The sequence below is a fragment of the Alosa pseudoharengus genome, unplaced genomic scaffold (assembly GCF_046254945.1).
Source record: "Alosa pseudoharengus isolate Yale_2024_CS ecotype anadromous, Long Island Sound unplaced genomic scaffold, YU_APseudo_1.1 YU_APseudo_1.1_scf_21, whole genome shotgun sequence".
NCBI classification, from domain to species: domain Eukaryota; kingdom Metazoa; phylum Chordata; class Actinopteri; order Clupeiformes; family Clupeidae; genus Alosa; species Alosa pseudoharengus.
The window spans coordinates 4,092,724-4,108,754 of record NW_027468674.1 but is presented as its reverse complement, the minus strand read 5'-3'; the positions used below and the strand labels follow the sequence as shown (position 1 = coordinate 4,108,754).

The following is a 16,031-nucleotide window of genomic DNA, read 5'->3' as shown; positions in this document are numbered from 1 at the left end:
ACCTCATATGTTCTACATGTGAGTTTAATAGGCAGGGCATATAGATATGGAGAGTGAGATGCTACCTCATATGTTCTACATGTGAGTTTAATAGGCAGGGCATATAGATATGGAGAGTGGGTAATAAATTCAACATACTGTAGATATTAGGGGTGCACGAATCAGAAAATGGCACGATTGAATTCAATTCAATATTGATTTCGATCAAAAATTATTTGCCAACTAAATTCAACATACTGTAGATATTACAACTTTAAGGAGGATGTTAACTAAATGTAATCAAAAACTATTTAACTGTATCCACAGCAATAAGCCACATATCACAATATCACAGAAATATATCCAACCTTGTTTAACTCTCTGTTGTGCAGGACTATGGTCTCATACAACGAGCCTTTTAATGGCAGGAACAAATACTCTGGGGGGGTCAGACATATAGGTGGGTGGGTGGTCTACATGTTCACTAAGAAAAGGGCCACAGAAATGCAGGGCTTCCTGTAACGGTTTTCTGTTAGTGATACTACTGATGAGTCTTTGGAGAGTGGAGATTAGACTGTAGCTTCACAGAGAACAAAACGACTGGATACAATCTGCTTTCTCACTTCACTGTTTCATGGGTTTGAGAACCTACTAGATTTTCACACTTGCATTATCTTTACTGCTGCAAATCTCAACATCAAACATCGCAAAACAAAACTAAATCCAAACTAAAAATCTAAGCTCATTACTAGAGTGGCATTTGGGATTACAGGATATTCATTGTGGTGGCCCTGATCATAGGGTGTCCTGCACACACAATGTCCCAGATTACAGGTTTACAGTGCTGATGTGACCACCGGAACCAGCATCTGAAGAACAAATTAACTTCCTTTCTGACCTTCATAATGAATTACAAATTACACTCAATATGGCAGTAATATTGCACAACATATTAACTCTTTCCCTTTCTGTTTTACTCACATAGCTGATGTGACTTATATGAGACATGCAGTAAATATGGCAGTAATATTGCACAACATACACTAAATATGGCAGTAATATTGCACAACATATTAACTCAGTCTCTTTCTGTTTTACTCACTTGGCTGATGTGGATGCTGTGACCACTGGAACCAGCCTCTGAAGAACTTCATCTGGACTGAGGAGTTCAGTCTGATCAGTCTCTGGTGTCTTTATGTACTTCTGCAGGTCAAGCTCATTCAGCTGCTCTTCTGACATCTTAAACTCAAGGCTCATAGTCTTCCACTCTCCTGGTACGAGCGTGTCTACATACAGAGTTCCTGAGCTCTTGTCAATCACCTCCACTACAGCATGACGATTCAGCTCATTCAGACAGTAGAACAGGTTGTCTGAATTATTTTGATCTCTGATCTTCTGTTTGACATACTGGACGGTTTGTTCTGAGCTCTGTGATTGACTTCTTGTCTGTGGCAGTAGGTGCATTAAGAGATTCTGATTGGACTCCAGTGACAGGCCCAAAAGGAAGCGGAGGAAAAGGTCCAGGTGTCCATTCTCACTCTGTAAGGCCAGGTCCACTGCAGTCTTGAGTAGGTCATGCAATGTCACAGCTCTGAATAGGGCAGAGAGCTGAGAGGTTTGCTGTTGGTCAGACATGCTTCTCTCTATGCTTCTGAAGCAGATGAACAAATATAAAGCTGCAAGAAACTCCTGGATGCTCAGATGCACAAAGCTGAACACTTTCCCCTGGTACAGCCCAGACTCCTCTCTGAAGATCTGAGTACACACTCCTGAGTACACTGATGCTTCTGTGACATCAATGCCACATTCCCTCAGGTCTTCCTCATAGAAGATCAGATTGCCTTCCTCCAGCTGTTGGAAAGCCAGTTTCCCCAGTTTGAAAATCATCTCTTCATCTTTCTCTTTTCTTTCTGTGTATTTTTCTTTTCTGATATTAGTCTGAATGATCAGGAAGTGAGTGTACATTTGAGTGAGAGTTCTTGGCATTTCTACTTTTTCTGATTCAAATGATGTTCTCTCTACCACAGTGGCTGAAATCCAGCAGAAGACTGGAATGTGGCACATGATGTAGAGAGTCCTGGATGACTTTAGGTGTGTGATGGTTCTGTTGGCGAGGTTCTCATCACCGATTCTCTTCCTGAAGTACTCCTCTTTCTGTGGGTCATTGAATCCCCTTATTTCTGTCACCTGGTCCACACGCTTATGAGGGATCTGACTGGCTGCTGCTGGTCGGGTGGTGATCCAGATGAGAGCAGAGGGAAGCAGATTCCTCTTGATGAGGTTTGTCAGCAGCACGTTAACTAAGACTGGCTCTGTCGCATCACAACATTTCTCCCCGGAACGGAAATCTAGAGGAAGTCGACACTCATCCAGACCATCAAAGATGAACATGATTCTGTGCTTTGAACTGGTGAAGATTTTTGAATCTTTTATCTCTGGGAAGAAGTGCTGAAGAAGCTCCACCAGACTGAGTTTCTTGTTCTTCATCAAGTTCAGCTCTCGGAAAGGAAGAGGAAATATGAAGTGGACATCCTGATTGTTTCTTCCTTCAGTCCAGTCCAATATGAACTTCTGCACAGAGACTGTTTTCCCAATGCCAGCCACTCCCTTTGTCAGCACTGTTCTGATGGGTATGTGTTGTCCAGATAAGGGTTTAAAGATGTTACTGCATTCGATTGGTCTGCCTCGTGCTGCTTCTCTCCAGGATGCTTTCTCTATCTGTCTGACCTCATGTTCATCATTGACCCCTCCTCCTCCCTTTGTGATGTAGAGATCTGTGTAGATCTCATGGAGGAGTCTGGATTCTCCCAGATTAGGTATTCCCTCAACCAGATGCTGAAACGTGCTCTTCAATGTGGATCTGAATTTCTCATGGACCTCTGCCTCCTCTGGTGTCCATCTGGATCAATGACGGAATCACAAATACACATCTGTTGTTAACAACATATCACCACAATACTCCTACAATAGTCCTGCAAGATTCAGAATGTATATGAATTTATGTATGTTATATAAGTGTTAACTATTAAAAAGGATTAAAGTAATGTAATGTTAAAAGGACTACAGCTCATAGCGTAATGTAACTTTCTCAATAGGAACATAATGTAAACATGCAGGGAGTTTGTATGCTATAACACACACTGACAGACATGGAGAAATGGTTTGCATGGGGCTGGCAGACAGTAGAGTCTATTTGACTCATAAGCTCATTATTAAGACATAGGGCTTCCTTTACACATAACACTTAAACAGAATAAATATCATTAAGTTACAGTTACATGAAAAATCAAACCAGAGGAATATAAAGTTCTAGTGGGTTTCTGAAATAAACATAATTAAATCTGAGTGAGCAGAGGTGTTTTGTAGAGGGTTTTGGTGACTGCCGGACAGAATGTCCTGATCCATGACCTCACCTGTGTTCTACAGCAGAGTCCCTCTGACCTCTGACCTCACCTGTGTTCTACAGCAGAGTCCCTCTGACCTCTGACCCGTGTCTCGTCTGCCCTCTTGGACTCTGTGCCTGACGCCCCCTGCTGGACACTGTTAACACAACTAAAAGGTGAGTTCTCACATCTCCCTCAGAAAGAACAAACTGATCACTACACACACACACACACACACACACACACCATACACACACTGAAGTATATTCACACACACACACACACAGCAGTATATTCTCACACAGACACACACTGCAGTATATACACACACACACACACACATATAAATGTGTGTGTGTGTGTGTGTGTGTGTGTGTGTGAGAGAGAGATAGAGAGAGAGAGAGAGAATGGGGGTACAGGTGACAGAGGGTGTTTCTAAAGCCCTCCTTACACTGACAGACTTTGGAAAGATTTGCATAGATTTGGAAAATATTTTGGAAAGACTAGCCTACAGTCTCAGACCCTCTCAAATCTTAAGACAAGTAATAGAGTTTTAAGTCACAGACTATGATTTTGTAATGACTAGAGAGGTTACAGGGTCACTATTTACAAGACTGCAACTAGATTCCTTTAAATTATTACTCATTGTGCAATAGATATCAACAGGAACTGAAATGATAGCCTACTAAACTCAGTCATATTTTCGTGTTTCTGCAGCATTGTTTCATGCGTGACATCCCTAACCGATATAGAGTTGTTGTCACGTGGAAGAGCCGACTAATGATGAATAAGAAACAAAATAACAAATTATCATATTCATGGGTTTCACCAGGTCTCTTGCTACAGCTGTCGCCTACTTTGTCCCTTCCTGTTTGGTGTTGGAGAGAGGTCACTATTGGTTTTTATAGTTCACTATTTGCATGAACCACGACTAGAAAAACTTGCGATAATATCAAACATGTTTGATATTGTCGTAACGGCAAAACTAGAAAAAGATTGGCACCTTACACTTAACGATCTAGCTGACGTGAGCGCACCGCGCCACATCTCCCTCAGAAATAACAAACTGATCACTACACACACACACACACTGCAGTATATTCACACACACACATACACACACACCAGTATATTCACACACACACACTCACACACTGCAGTATAGCACATGAAACAATGCTGTGTGTGTGTGTGTGTGTGTATGTGTGTGTTTGTGTGTGTGTGTATGTGAGTGTGAGAGAGAGAGAAAGAGAGAATGAGGGTACAGGTGACAGAGGGTGTTTCTAAAGCTAAATGATAGCCTACTAATCTCAAAGTCATATTTTCGTGTTTCTGCAGCATTGTTTCATGCGTGACATCACTAACTGTGTTATGTTATGTTATGTGTGTGTGTGTGCGTGCGCGTGTGTGTGAGAGAGAGAGAGAATGGGGGTACAGGTGACAGAGGATGTTTCTAAGAGATTTTAAGACTCTACTAGAGGGAGTGTGTGGTGAGTGGTATTTCATTTCAGGCCTTCCTTCAGCACCACATCCACAGTAACATAAGAAACCAACACAAAGTGGGTTAATATCTCTCGCTATCCTGCAATGAGTTATGAGGGAAGCTACATGTAGGCTATGGAGCATCCTGCAGCAACAGCACGCTCAGAAATGGGGGGGAACAGACCACCAGCTTTGCTTAAACAATGCTGCTTGTTTAACCACTCACTGTCAATATGACGGCCGTATAGCCTATGCCACTTACGTAATAGAATTCGACGGACAATGCTGTATCTAGCTTTCTATATCTATAGGTGAAAAGACGTAAAATAGCGATAGATAAATAAGCCTAGCCTACTTGAAAAGGACAAAATGCAGACTCTGAACTGAACTGTAAACAAATGGAGAGACTAAATTGTCATTATTATTATTATGATTATCCATCTACCCATGGACCCATAGCCCAGACCATCTACCATGGACCCATAGCCCAGACCATCTACCCATGGACCCATATTATAGACCATCTACCCATCTACTCATGGACCCATAGCCCAGACCATCTACCCATGGACCCATAGCCCAGACCATCTACCCATGGACCCATGGTACAGACCATCTACTTCATATTTTATAATCTACCTTAAAGTCACCCACTCCAGCAACCACCCAAACAACAACAGTATACAACCCAACTAACCAACCACTAACCAACTTACAGAGAGGAAGAGAAGAGGAGAGGAGGAGAGGAGACAGGAGTGGGAAAAGACTGGGTATAAAATACTGTACAAGTGTGCATGGTACACTATTTCATATCAAACACTGGATATAACATTATGCAATTTATAATAAAAGAAAAAATGATGCATATCATCAAAAAGAGATGCAAAATGAAAACTTCAGACAAAATTCCAACACTAGTGTCTTATAGTCACATCCAAACCTCCACTCCAACACTAGTGTCTTATAGTCACATCCAAACCTCCACTCCAACACTAGTGTCTTATAGTCACATCCAAACCTCCACTCCAACACTAGTGTTTTATAGTGCGAACGTCAGAGGGCGGGATCAGACGTGACTAGCTCCTTATAATATCGGAGCACCTCTCAGGTAATCAGACAACAACTGCAGTGAGTTGGGAGAGAGAAAGGAAGAACACATAGGCTACTACTGGCCAATCCTCTCCAATTGTTTACAATTGGACTCTGGGCGTTTGGAAACAGCTGAGGGAGGAGGCTACTTGAAACTGCGAGTTTCGGTCGGTGTGAGCGAGCGGACTTTCAGTTGACAGTAATTAACACCCTTTTGAACAATCTAAGCTGTGCGAACGTCAGAGGGCGGTCTACGCTGATTCATCATTAGTGAGACACAAGGACAGCTACAGGCAATTCCTGTCAGCATAACAATAGAGGCTGTAGCTGAAGCGTCAGCGTAAGCGTCAGCCCTCGTTTCAGGCGTCCTCGTTTAAGACGGACGCGGTCAAGACAAGCAAGTTTACCTGTGCAAGTTCACCGAGCACAGGCGCCGACAAAGGCAAAAATGTGCCATTCCACCATATCTGTTATCACCGGCCATCGCAGGAAACGGCATCATGCCAAAAGGGGCAGAAATCGCTTTAACCTACAGCAACTTAAACGGTCCTCACCTACAGAAACCTCCTTCTCCATGGGCTTGTGGAACTGTCAATCCGCAGTCAACAAAACGGACTTCATAGCTGGCTATGCCAACCACCTTTCGTTGGAACTCCTTGCTCTCACTGAGACTTGGATCAAACCAGAGAACACAGCCACCCCGGCTGCACTCTCCACTAACCTTACACTATCCCACACCCCTCGTCCATCTGGACGAGGAGGTGGGACGGGCCTGCTGATCTCCAACAAATGGAAATTCACCCCGCTACTGCCTTCAAACAAATATGTCTCATTCGAATTCCATGCCATTACAGTGATCGCCCCAGCAAAACTCTACGTGCTGGTCATCTACCGCCCTCCAGGCCAACTAGGCGACTTTTTGGATGAACTTGACACTCTGCTGTCCTCCATCCCTGAGCATGACTGTCCGCTTCTTCTTCTCGGCGATATCAACATCCACTTAGATGCCCCAGGCTCAGCGGACTTTTTGGCCCTGATCCACTCCTTTGACCTCAAACTGGTTCAAAGCCCACCGACACATAAAGCTGGCAAAGAGCTTGACTTGATCTTCACTCGGAACTGCAGCACAGACACCCTCAAGGTGACGCCTCTCCATCTTTCTGACCACTTCTTCATCCAGTTCAACGTCAGCCTGACAGAACAGCCTCCGGCTCCTAAGCCGATGGTCACGTTCCGCCGCAACATCCGGAACCTGTCTCCAACGCACTTTTCCTCTGTGGTTGCCTCCGGTCTACCTCCACTCAACACCTTCTCCTCTCTGGAGGTTAATGAGGCCACAGACTCGCTCTGCTCCACACTGAGCTCGTGTCTAGACGAGCTGTGCCCTCTTACAACAAGGCCAGCTCGATCCAAACACTCTCATCCATGGCTAAATGATACCCTCCGATCGCAGCGCACCAAACTCAGAGCCGCGGAGAGGAAATGGCACAAATCCAAACTAACTGATGACCTCAAAAACTACCAGACACTCCTGACCTCCTTCTCAGCCAGCATCACTGCTGCTAAGACGACTTTCTACAATGACAAAATCAACAGCGCTACAGACACTCAAAAACTTTTTTCAACCTTCAAATTGCTACTCAACCCTCAGACGCCTCCTCCTCCATCCAGCCTTACTGCAGATACCCTCGCCTCATTTTTTACAAACAAAGTGGCGGCAATCAGCAGTCAATTCTCTACATGCCCACTCAACGCATCGGACTCAGAAACCGCACTCCTACAACCTCTAGGGACTGCTAGATCATCTTTTTCAGCATTCACGCCTCTCTCCGAGAATGAAGTATCTAGACTCCTGACATGCAGCCGTCCTACCACATGCTCGCTGGACCCTATACCTACGAGCCTACTTCAGGCCATCAGCCCGACCATCGCACCAGCTATCACACACGTGATCAATGCCTCGCTAACCTCCGGCACATTTCCAACAGCGTTCAAAATGGCCCGGGTAACACCGTTACTTAAGAAAGCTTCTCTCAACCCTGCTCAAGTCGAGAACTACCGCCCTGTCTCACTCCTGCCTTTCCTATCCAAAGGCATTGAACGAGCAGTCTCCAAACAGGTCTCTGACTTCCTTTCACAGAACAACCTTCTGGATCCAAATCAGTCTGGGTTCAAAAGCGGCCACTCTACCGAAACGGCTCTGCTGTCTGTAACAGAAGCCTTAAAAGAAGCCAGGGCGACCTCTCGGTCATCAGTACTCATTCTGCTTGACTTATCGGCTGCCTCACCGCATCCTTCTCTCTATACTCGCTAACATGGGAATCTCCGGTTCTGCTCTCTCCTGGTTTGAATCCTACCTCACAGGACGCTCGTTTAACGTATCATGGCTTGGTCAGCTATCTGCACCTCACCATCTCACCACAGGGGTCCCCCAGGGCTCAGTACTGGGCCCCCTTCTCTTTGCTATCTACACCACCTCCTTGGGACAGATTATCCGTTCGCATGGCTTCTCATACCACTGCTATGCAGACGACACACAGCTCTATCTGTCCTTTCCACCTGATGACCCCTTGGTTTCAGCACGGATCTCGGATTGCCTCTCAGACATAGCTACATGGATGAAGGCACACCACCTCCAGCTGAACCTCTCAAAGACTGAACTGCTGGTCCTCCCAGCTAAACCGACCATACACCACGACATCAACATCAAATTTGACTCTCTGTCTGTTTCACCTACCAGGACTGCAAGAAATCTAGGAGTTGTTCTCGACAACCAACTAAACTTCTCAGATCATGTTGCCTCAGTCGCCCGGTCATGCCGTTTCGCACTCTACAATATACGGAAAATCAGGACTTACTTAACTCAAGATGCCACTCAACTCCTGGTTCAGGCAATAGTCATCTCACGACTCGACTACTGCAACGCCCTCCTGACAGGTCTCCCAGCCTGCGCAGTGAAACCACTTCAGATGATCCAGAACGCGGCGGCGCGCCTGGTCTACAACCAACCCAAGAGGGCACATGTTACCCCGCTACTCATCCAGCTACATTGGCTACCTATGGCGGCCCGAATCAAATTCAAGGCTCTAACGCTTGCCTACAAAGCAGTCTCCGGTTCTGCTCCCACCTACTTGAATGCCTTCATACAGACATACGCTACCTCCAGACCGCTGCGCTCCTCAGACGAACGACGTCTAGCTCTACCTCCGGTACGCTCAGGCCAATCCAAACTTTTCTCATCTGTTGTTCCGCGTTGGTGGAACACACTGCCAGTTTCTACAAGGGCAGGGACATCCCTCTCCATTTTCAAAAAACTCCTGAAGACCCAGCTCTTTAGAGAACATCTCCTCTCATAGCAACACTTACAACAAGTCTTGCTGATCCTAGCACTCACCAGCCGTCTTAAACTGACACGTAACTGTTAAAAACAGCACTCACTGTTGCACTTATTATTACTGTACTCTAATGTTTTTTTAAATTGTCCTAATATTGTTGAGAATTGCTCTAAAAACTTAAACTGTTTACCATGTTGTTAGTCGCTTTGGCTAAAAATGCGTCAGCCAAATGTAATGTAATGTAATGTAATGTAATAGTCACATCCAAACCTCCACTCCAACACTAGTGTCTTATAGTCACATCCAAACCTCCACTCCAACAATAGTGCCATGTGGTATTGGATTTTTAAAAATGTGTATGAATATGTTAGAACATGTTTGATGATGGTGGAGGCTATTGTCCAATGTTTATAACAATACCAGTGGTTCCTAGAGTGTTGATGAGTGTACATATTGTGAATGTTGATAATTCAGTGTGATTTTTGAATGTTAAAAGTTGAAATTGGTGAATAAACTCGTTTGTAAGGTGGATCAACTCTAAGAAGAGGTGGATAAACTTTATTTCTGAAATAAAGTTTATCCACTTCAGAGGTGGATAAACTGTGTTAACTTGCGTTTAGCCTCCACCACACCCCTGGCCATATCTTATAGGTATTCCATCAGTCTTATATCAGACAGCTAATGAGGTAGTGAGTTACTGCTTAACTGTTTAACTCTGTTGTTTTGGCACATACTTCCAAACTAAACACATTTTGCCATATCTCCATAGCGACTGACCTGTCTCTGCTCCTCTTCTTCTCTACGTCTGGATCAGAGTCCATCACGTCTGTAAACACACATATACACACACACAGACACACACACACATACACACACACACACACACAGAAATAAAAGTTGATACAGTATTCTGTATCTAACTAGTCCAAACGTTAGAGCGTTGTGGAGGGCACTGTTAAAGGTGCATGGTTCCAATCCAACACACTTTTGTGAAATGTAGCTAATTGCTGCTTGTGATCCTTTAGTTGTCTGTTCTGTGTAGCTAATTGCTGCTTGTGATCCTTTAGTTGTCTGTTCTGTGTAGCTAATTGCTGCTTGTGATGCTCTAGTTGTCTGTTCTGTGTAGCTAATTGCTGCTTGTGATCCTCTAATTGTCTGTTCTGTGTAGCTAATTGCTGCGTGTGATCCTCTAGTTGTCTGTTCTGGGTAGCTAATTGCTGCTTGTGATGCTCTGGTTGTCTGTTCTGTGTAGCTAATTGCTGCTTGTGATCCTCTAGTTGTCTGTTCTGTGTAGCTAATTGCTGCTTGTGATCCTCTAGCTGCCTGTTCTGTGTGTGTACTCAATGTTTGTCGTCTGTAAGTTCTGACCTGCACATTCACTACTGAGGCACAACAGGTACCCACCCCCACCCATACACACAAAACCTCATTATTACTCCCCCACACACACACCAATACACCCCTCCCCCCACACACACACTAGTTAGCTGTTAGCACAAGGAATTTCATTACTTATCATTCCTTTTATGAGTACATGACCATAAACTACTTGTACCTGAACTCAACACGCTTCTTCAGGAGCATGGAAGGGATGAAGGTCAGCTGATCCACTAGTGACCAGATGTAACAGGTTCAACTATACACATACTGTAGGTAATAATAATATAAATGATCCTGAGATCAACAACCTTTGCAAAGTCAGATCAAGCAAAACTCTAAAAGTGTAAGGCTGTGTGGTAAGTAAGCAAATCAAAGTAAATGTACACTTACGAGACATGGATGTCTGGAGCTTCTTCTCCTTCTGAGTGAGTTGAGAAGAAGGTCCTGCTTGATCTTCCTCCTCCTCCTCCTCACCAGCATCATGCTCCTTCCATTTCACTTTACTCGTGATTTTATTCTCCATCTTTCTCTTAGCTCACACAGACCCTGAACAACACAATCAAGATTCATTAAAGCAAGATCTCAAAGAGGCAGATTCAGATAAACACATACACACACACACACAGGTACACCCCCCTCCCCTCCACACAGGTACACCCCCTCCCCACACACCTCATTATTACTCCCACACACACAACAACCCCCCCCCCCCCCCACACACACACACACACGAACAGGTACACCACCCCAAACCCACACACACAGGTACACCCCCCTCTCCAACACACACCAACACCCCCCTCCACACACACACACAGATACATTTTTATTTTATATAAACACCCCTCACCCACACACACATACAGGTACACCCCCTCCCCCACACACCTCATTATTACCCCCCCCCCCACTCCACACCAGGGTATATACAGAAATTCTTAAATTGAATTTAATACCTTTTTTAATACCTTCACAATATTTTTTAATACCAACACGACTTCGAGCTGCAACTAGCGGCAACCTTTCGAGATTCAGTGTTGGGGGTAACTAATTATAAAGTAACGGATTACTGTCATTTTGTTAAAGAGTAGCAATGCTTACAATTCAAATCAAGTATAAAGTTACTGGATACTTTGTTCCTTTTTTGCTTCAATAAAAACACTGGCCTATACACAATTATTTGTTATTTAATCCTAACCCAAGATAAAAAGTTATTTCATTGTTATGTGTAGGAAGAGCACACACCACTTCTTCAGCACTACACTCTTTATTTCACTATCATTCTATCTCAATCAAGACAAAATGACAAATGAAAATCAGAAAAGGTTTACTGGACTAGGGCTGGGACAACGCGTCGACGTAATCGATGACGTCGACGCAAAAAATACGCCGACGCAAAATGTGAGCGTCGATTCGTCAAGCATAACGTGTGCTGCTAAATCTTTTCAATTTTACACCTTCAGTGTTTTCCATACGTTGACTAATCTGTGGCTGGGCACCATGAAATCAAAACCGGCCACCACACATTGATGTTCTATGTTGTAGGCCTGCTATTTAAATTAAAGATAAGATAACATAATTTCATTGAGCTTATAGGGTGTGGGCGTCATGACGTAATTACTCCGCCATGTTGATTGCCTCCTTTACCGCTACTCAGACTACTGCCTATGACTACTGCGTAATGTACTCCCTCTCAGCCGTTAATAATGCTGATTTTGTCAACATACCGGTACCTGGCTTCTCTATTGAATGCGTCCCGGTAAATTCCAGATCCTTTTCGGGATTATTCCAGATCCTTTTCGGGATTTTAACATATTTCTTCTATCTATTTTTCTATCTATTCTTTCTCAACTCTACTTCTAGCTACGTCTCTTCATTCAACAACGTTATGTCAGAGTTATTTTAACGTTCGCGTAGCCATCAACATGGCCGCCACGTCCCACAATGCAACGCGGATCCCACGCCCTATTACTCACACAGCCTTTCCTCGCCCCGCCCGCTCTCTCTCGTAACGAGCCCGCTGCTCCTCCTCTGCATGTGCATTTAACAAAATATTCACGATTGTTGAAGGATTGTTGTTGCCACATAGAAGCACTGCATAGAACACAGTGGGCTAAATTGCTATTAAAACCGCTTAGCATCGTGACCATGCTGCGCAAATTTGTTCAAAACCGCTGCATTAAAGTTAAAGTAAACTCTGCTAAGGTCTTATCACAACATAGTACATTGAGGAGACTAAACGAAGTTAAGTTACAGTATGCAATCAAGCAGAAGCCCTATCTCAAAGCTAACATTAGAATACTGTTTGGATGTCAAGTTTAGCATGCTTACTTGCAGCTGCTTGTATTACTCATGCAGGCCAGGGCTCATTTTATTGACTCTGTTTGCAAAATCCCGATGGAAATGGAAAAGTGTTTTCCAAGACTCAAAAGTGCTTGTCCAAAGGAGAAGTACGAACTGTTATTTGAACAAACTACGGTTTGAATTGCATCCACACATCAGCAGCCTTTTAACTGTGTTAATGTTAATTGCAAGGATTCCCACACGAACGTCTTAAAATGACAGGCACTCAATTAGACATAGCCTACACTAGCCTACTGAACTTTAAATGCTACCTCTGACTAAGAATGCATTACTTTGCACTTGTAGTTACTTGCACTTAAGTCTTTTATTTTGGAATCTTAAGAGCAATAAACATATATTGCAATGTTAAATAATTCATGTTTTTTCATTCAGATATGTAAATAAACATGTATAAGTTGCTATTAGTGAATTAATGGGGAGATAATCGAATCGAATCGAAATCAAAATCGAATCGGACTGAAAAAATGAATCGTTAGATTAATCGATGCATCGAAAAAATAATCGCTAGATTAATCGTTTAAAAAATAATCGTTTATCCCAGCCCTATACTGGACTTTCTTCCAAATAGGCCCACGACCATACGCAGTACACACACACACACACCCTTGCTGTCTCATATACTTTACCAGTCAAGGTATCACATTCAAAAATAGGTGGTCACATTTTACAAAAATACTAATTATTGATTGGGTGCTGCTGGAGAATGTGGGCCCCATGTGATAAAATACTTTTGGGCCTGCATGCTTCCTGTGACGAACATTTTGAAAAATAACCCCTTAAATGATGACTTCTGGGGAATTTTGTGGAAATAATTGATAAATTGACTTAAAAGATATTATATTATAATATATTGATAGCATATTACAATACAGCCTATAAAAACCTACACAGGTTGTTATATTTAACTAATTTTAAGCAAGTCTATTGGGACTTTGATCTCATCACATACTACATCAAGGGAGTAAGCCTAGGGCCTATAGCTCCTGAGCAAGCTTTGAATAATGTAAAGGTCACACGTTCACACAGGATGTTAGTGTGCCGTGGGACATTTTAAGTGTCAAAAGTGTGCCGTGGCACAAAAAAGGTTGAAAAACACTGCTCTAACCAAATGTCCAAAACATTTAATTTTCCCATGACTTCGTCAATAGTAGCGAAACTTTTGGAAAAAAGTTTGGCAGCAAGCCAGCTGTATATCCAGTTTGAGGGGGCGCTAAAAGTTTTTACCGCGAACGCACACTGACATATCGCTCAGGTCCTACTCGCACATATAAGTAATATAATATAAATAAATTCACATGAATTTAGGAGATAGGCCTGCACTTAACACAAATGGAAAACCTTATAGTTAGTGGTTCGAAAATGTAATACATCATCAGATGACGTTTATTACTTTTTAATACTTTTAAATGGCCTTAAATTTGGCTAATTTCATTTACTACCTTTTAATACCTTTTACAACCCCGCGGACACCCTGCACACACACCACACACACACACAGGTACATCCCCTCTCCCACACACACCAACACCCCCCTCCACACACACACACACACAGGTACACCCACCCCCTCTCCCACACACACACAACACCCCCCTCCACACACACACACACACACACGTACACCCCCTCTCCCACACACACACAACACCCCCCTCCACACACACACACGTACACCCCCTCTCCCACACACACAACACCCCCCTCCACACACACACACACACACACGTACACCGCCTCTCCACACACACCAACACCCCCCTGTGTGTGTGTAGTGACTTGCATTTGTGTTTTGATATCCACAAATAAAAAAATTATCCAAAACTACAACCCCAAAACAGAAAAAGTTGGGACGTAAAAGGCAAATAAAAACTAAATGTGATAATATACAAGTCTCGTAAACCCATATTTAGCAGCAAAAAGGACACAGACAACATATCTAATGTAATGAAAATGAAAATTTGGACTATTTCATGGAAAATATATGTTTATTTTGAATTTGATGCCAGCAACATGTTTTAAAAAAAAGTTGGGACGGGAGCATGTTTACCACTGTACTGCTTCACCTCTTCATTTAACAAAATTCTGTAAATGTTTAGGAACTGAGGAGAGTATTTACTAGAGTTTTGAAAAAGAAATGTTGTCCCATTACTCTCCAATCAGGGCTCTACACTAACATTTTTTTCCAGGAGCACTTGTGCCCCCAAGTTAAAAAATTTAGGAGCACAGACAAAAATTTGGGAGCACAGTCAGTTCTGTACTTAAAGGTGCGATTTGTAGGATTGTTACCGAACGTTCTGTAGGCCAAAACCAAAACACTGGTGAACGTTCTCAAGACTACCAGACGCGAGCCTCTTCTGGGTTGCCAGAGGTAATGAAGACTTAGCTAACGTTAGTTGACCCAGCTGCTTTAACGTTTCTCCAACCATGACCCAGCTACACATTACGGAAACAGTGAAAACAAAAAATACCTCTCTAACCAACGTAACATATTTAGCTGAAGTTAGCGATGCAGATGAAGTTTAGCCTAGGCTACCTGTTGTGGAGAAATATGGCCAGCTCTGCGTCAGACTTGATATTCTTCGTTTGACGAAGACGTCACCATCTCAGGAAGCTCCTCCGATGTCCACTTAATTTGTTTCTTGCTTTAATTTTGGAAATGTGCCTGCCTCTCGTAGGCGTTCATGACTACAACTGACAGCTGTTGACAGTTGGCCTTAATTAGCTAATTTGGCAACCCAAATAGGAGGACGCGCTAGCCCATTATTAATACACTATTCTAGAATTAATCATTCAAAACATAAACGAAAATTCCAAGAGATTCCGCCCCGTAACTCATTTTTTTTCATGGGTTTTAGGGGTTTTACGGGTTAGAGTAATGTTGTCAAATAAGCCATTACTTCAATTTATCGTGTTTTCTTACTCTCTGACAACATATGGTGATCATTTTTGGAATGGTTACAGTTTATTTTCCATTATTTCCTACATACTGGACCTTTAACTTACACATAGGCCTAATCTA

The 16,031-nt window shown here is 43.2% G+C and overlaps 1 protein-coding gene across 8 annotated transcripts in view; it reads right to left on the bottom strand.

Annotated features, from left to right (window-relative positions):
- LOC143137467 (protein NLRC3-like) overlaps positions 1–16,031 on the bottom strand; it is a 103,262-nt gene that overhangs the window by 72,916 nt on the left and 14,315 nt on the right. For all 8 annotated transcript variants that reach the window (XM_076297671.1, XM_076297665.1, XM_076297668.1 and 5 more), the window contains exons 2-5: positions 11,039–11,194; positions 10,046–10,094; positions 3,433–3,519; positions 1,082–2,878 (exon numbers count right to left, since the gene is read on the bottom strand). In XM_076297671.1, the coding sequence (XP_076153786.1) occupies positions 1,082–2,878; positions 3,433–3,519; positions 10,046–10,094; positions 11,039–11,171 (2,066 nt within the window). In that variant the 5' untranslated portion in view covers positions 11,172–11,194. The remainder of the gene's footprint in view (positions 1–1,081; positions 2,879–3,432; positions 3,520–10,045; positions 10,095–11,038; positions 11,195–16,031) is intronic.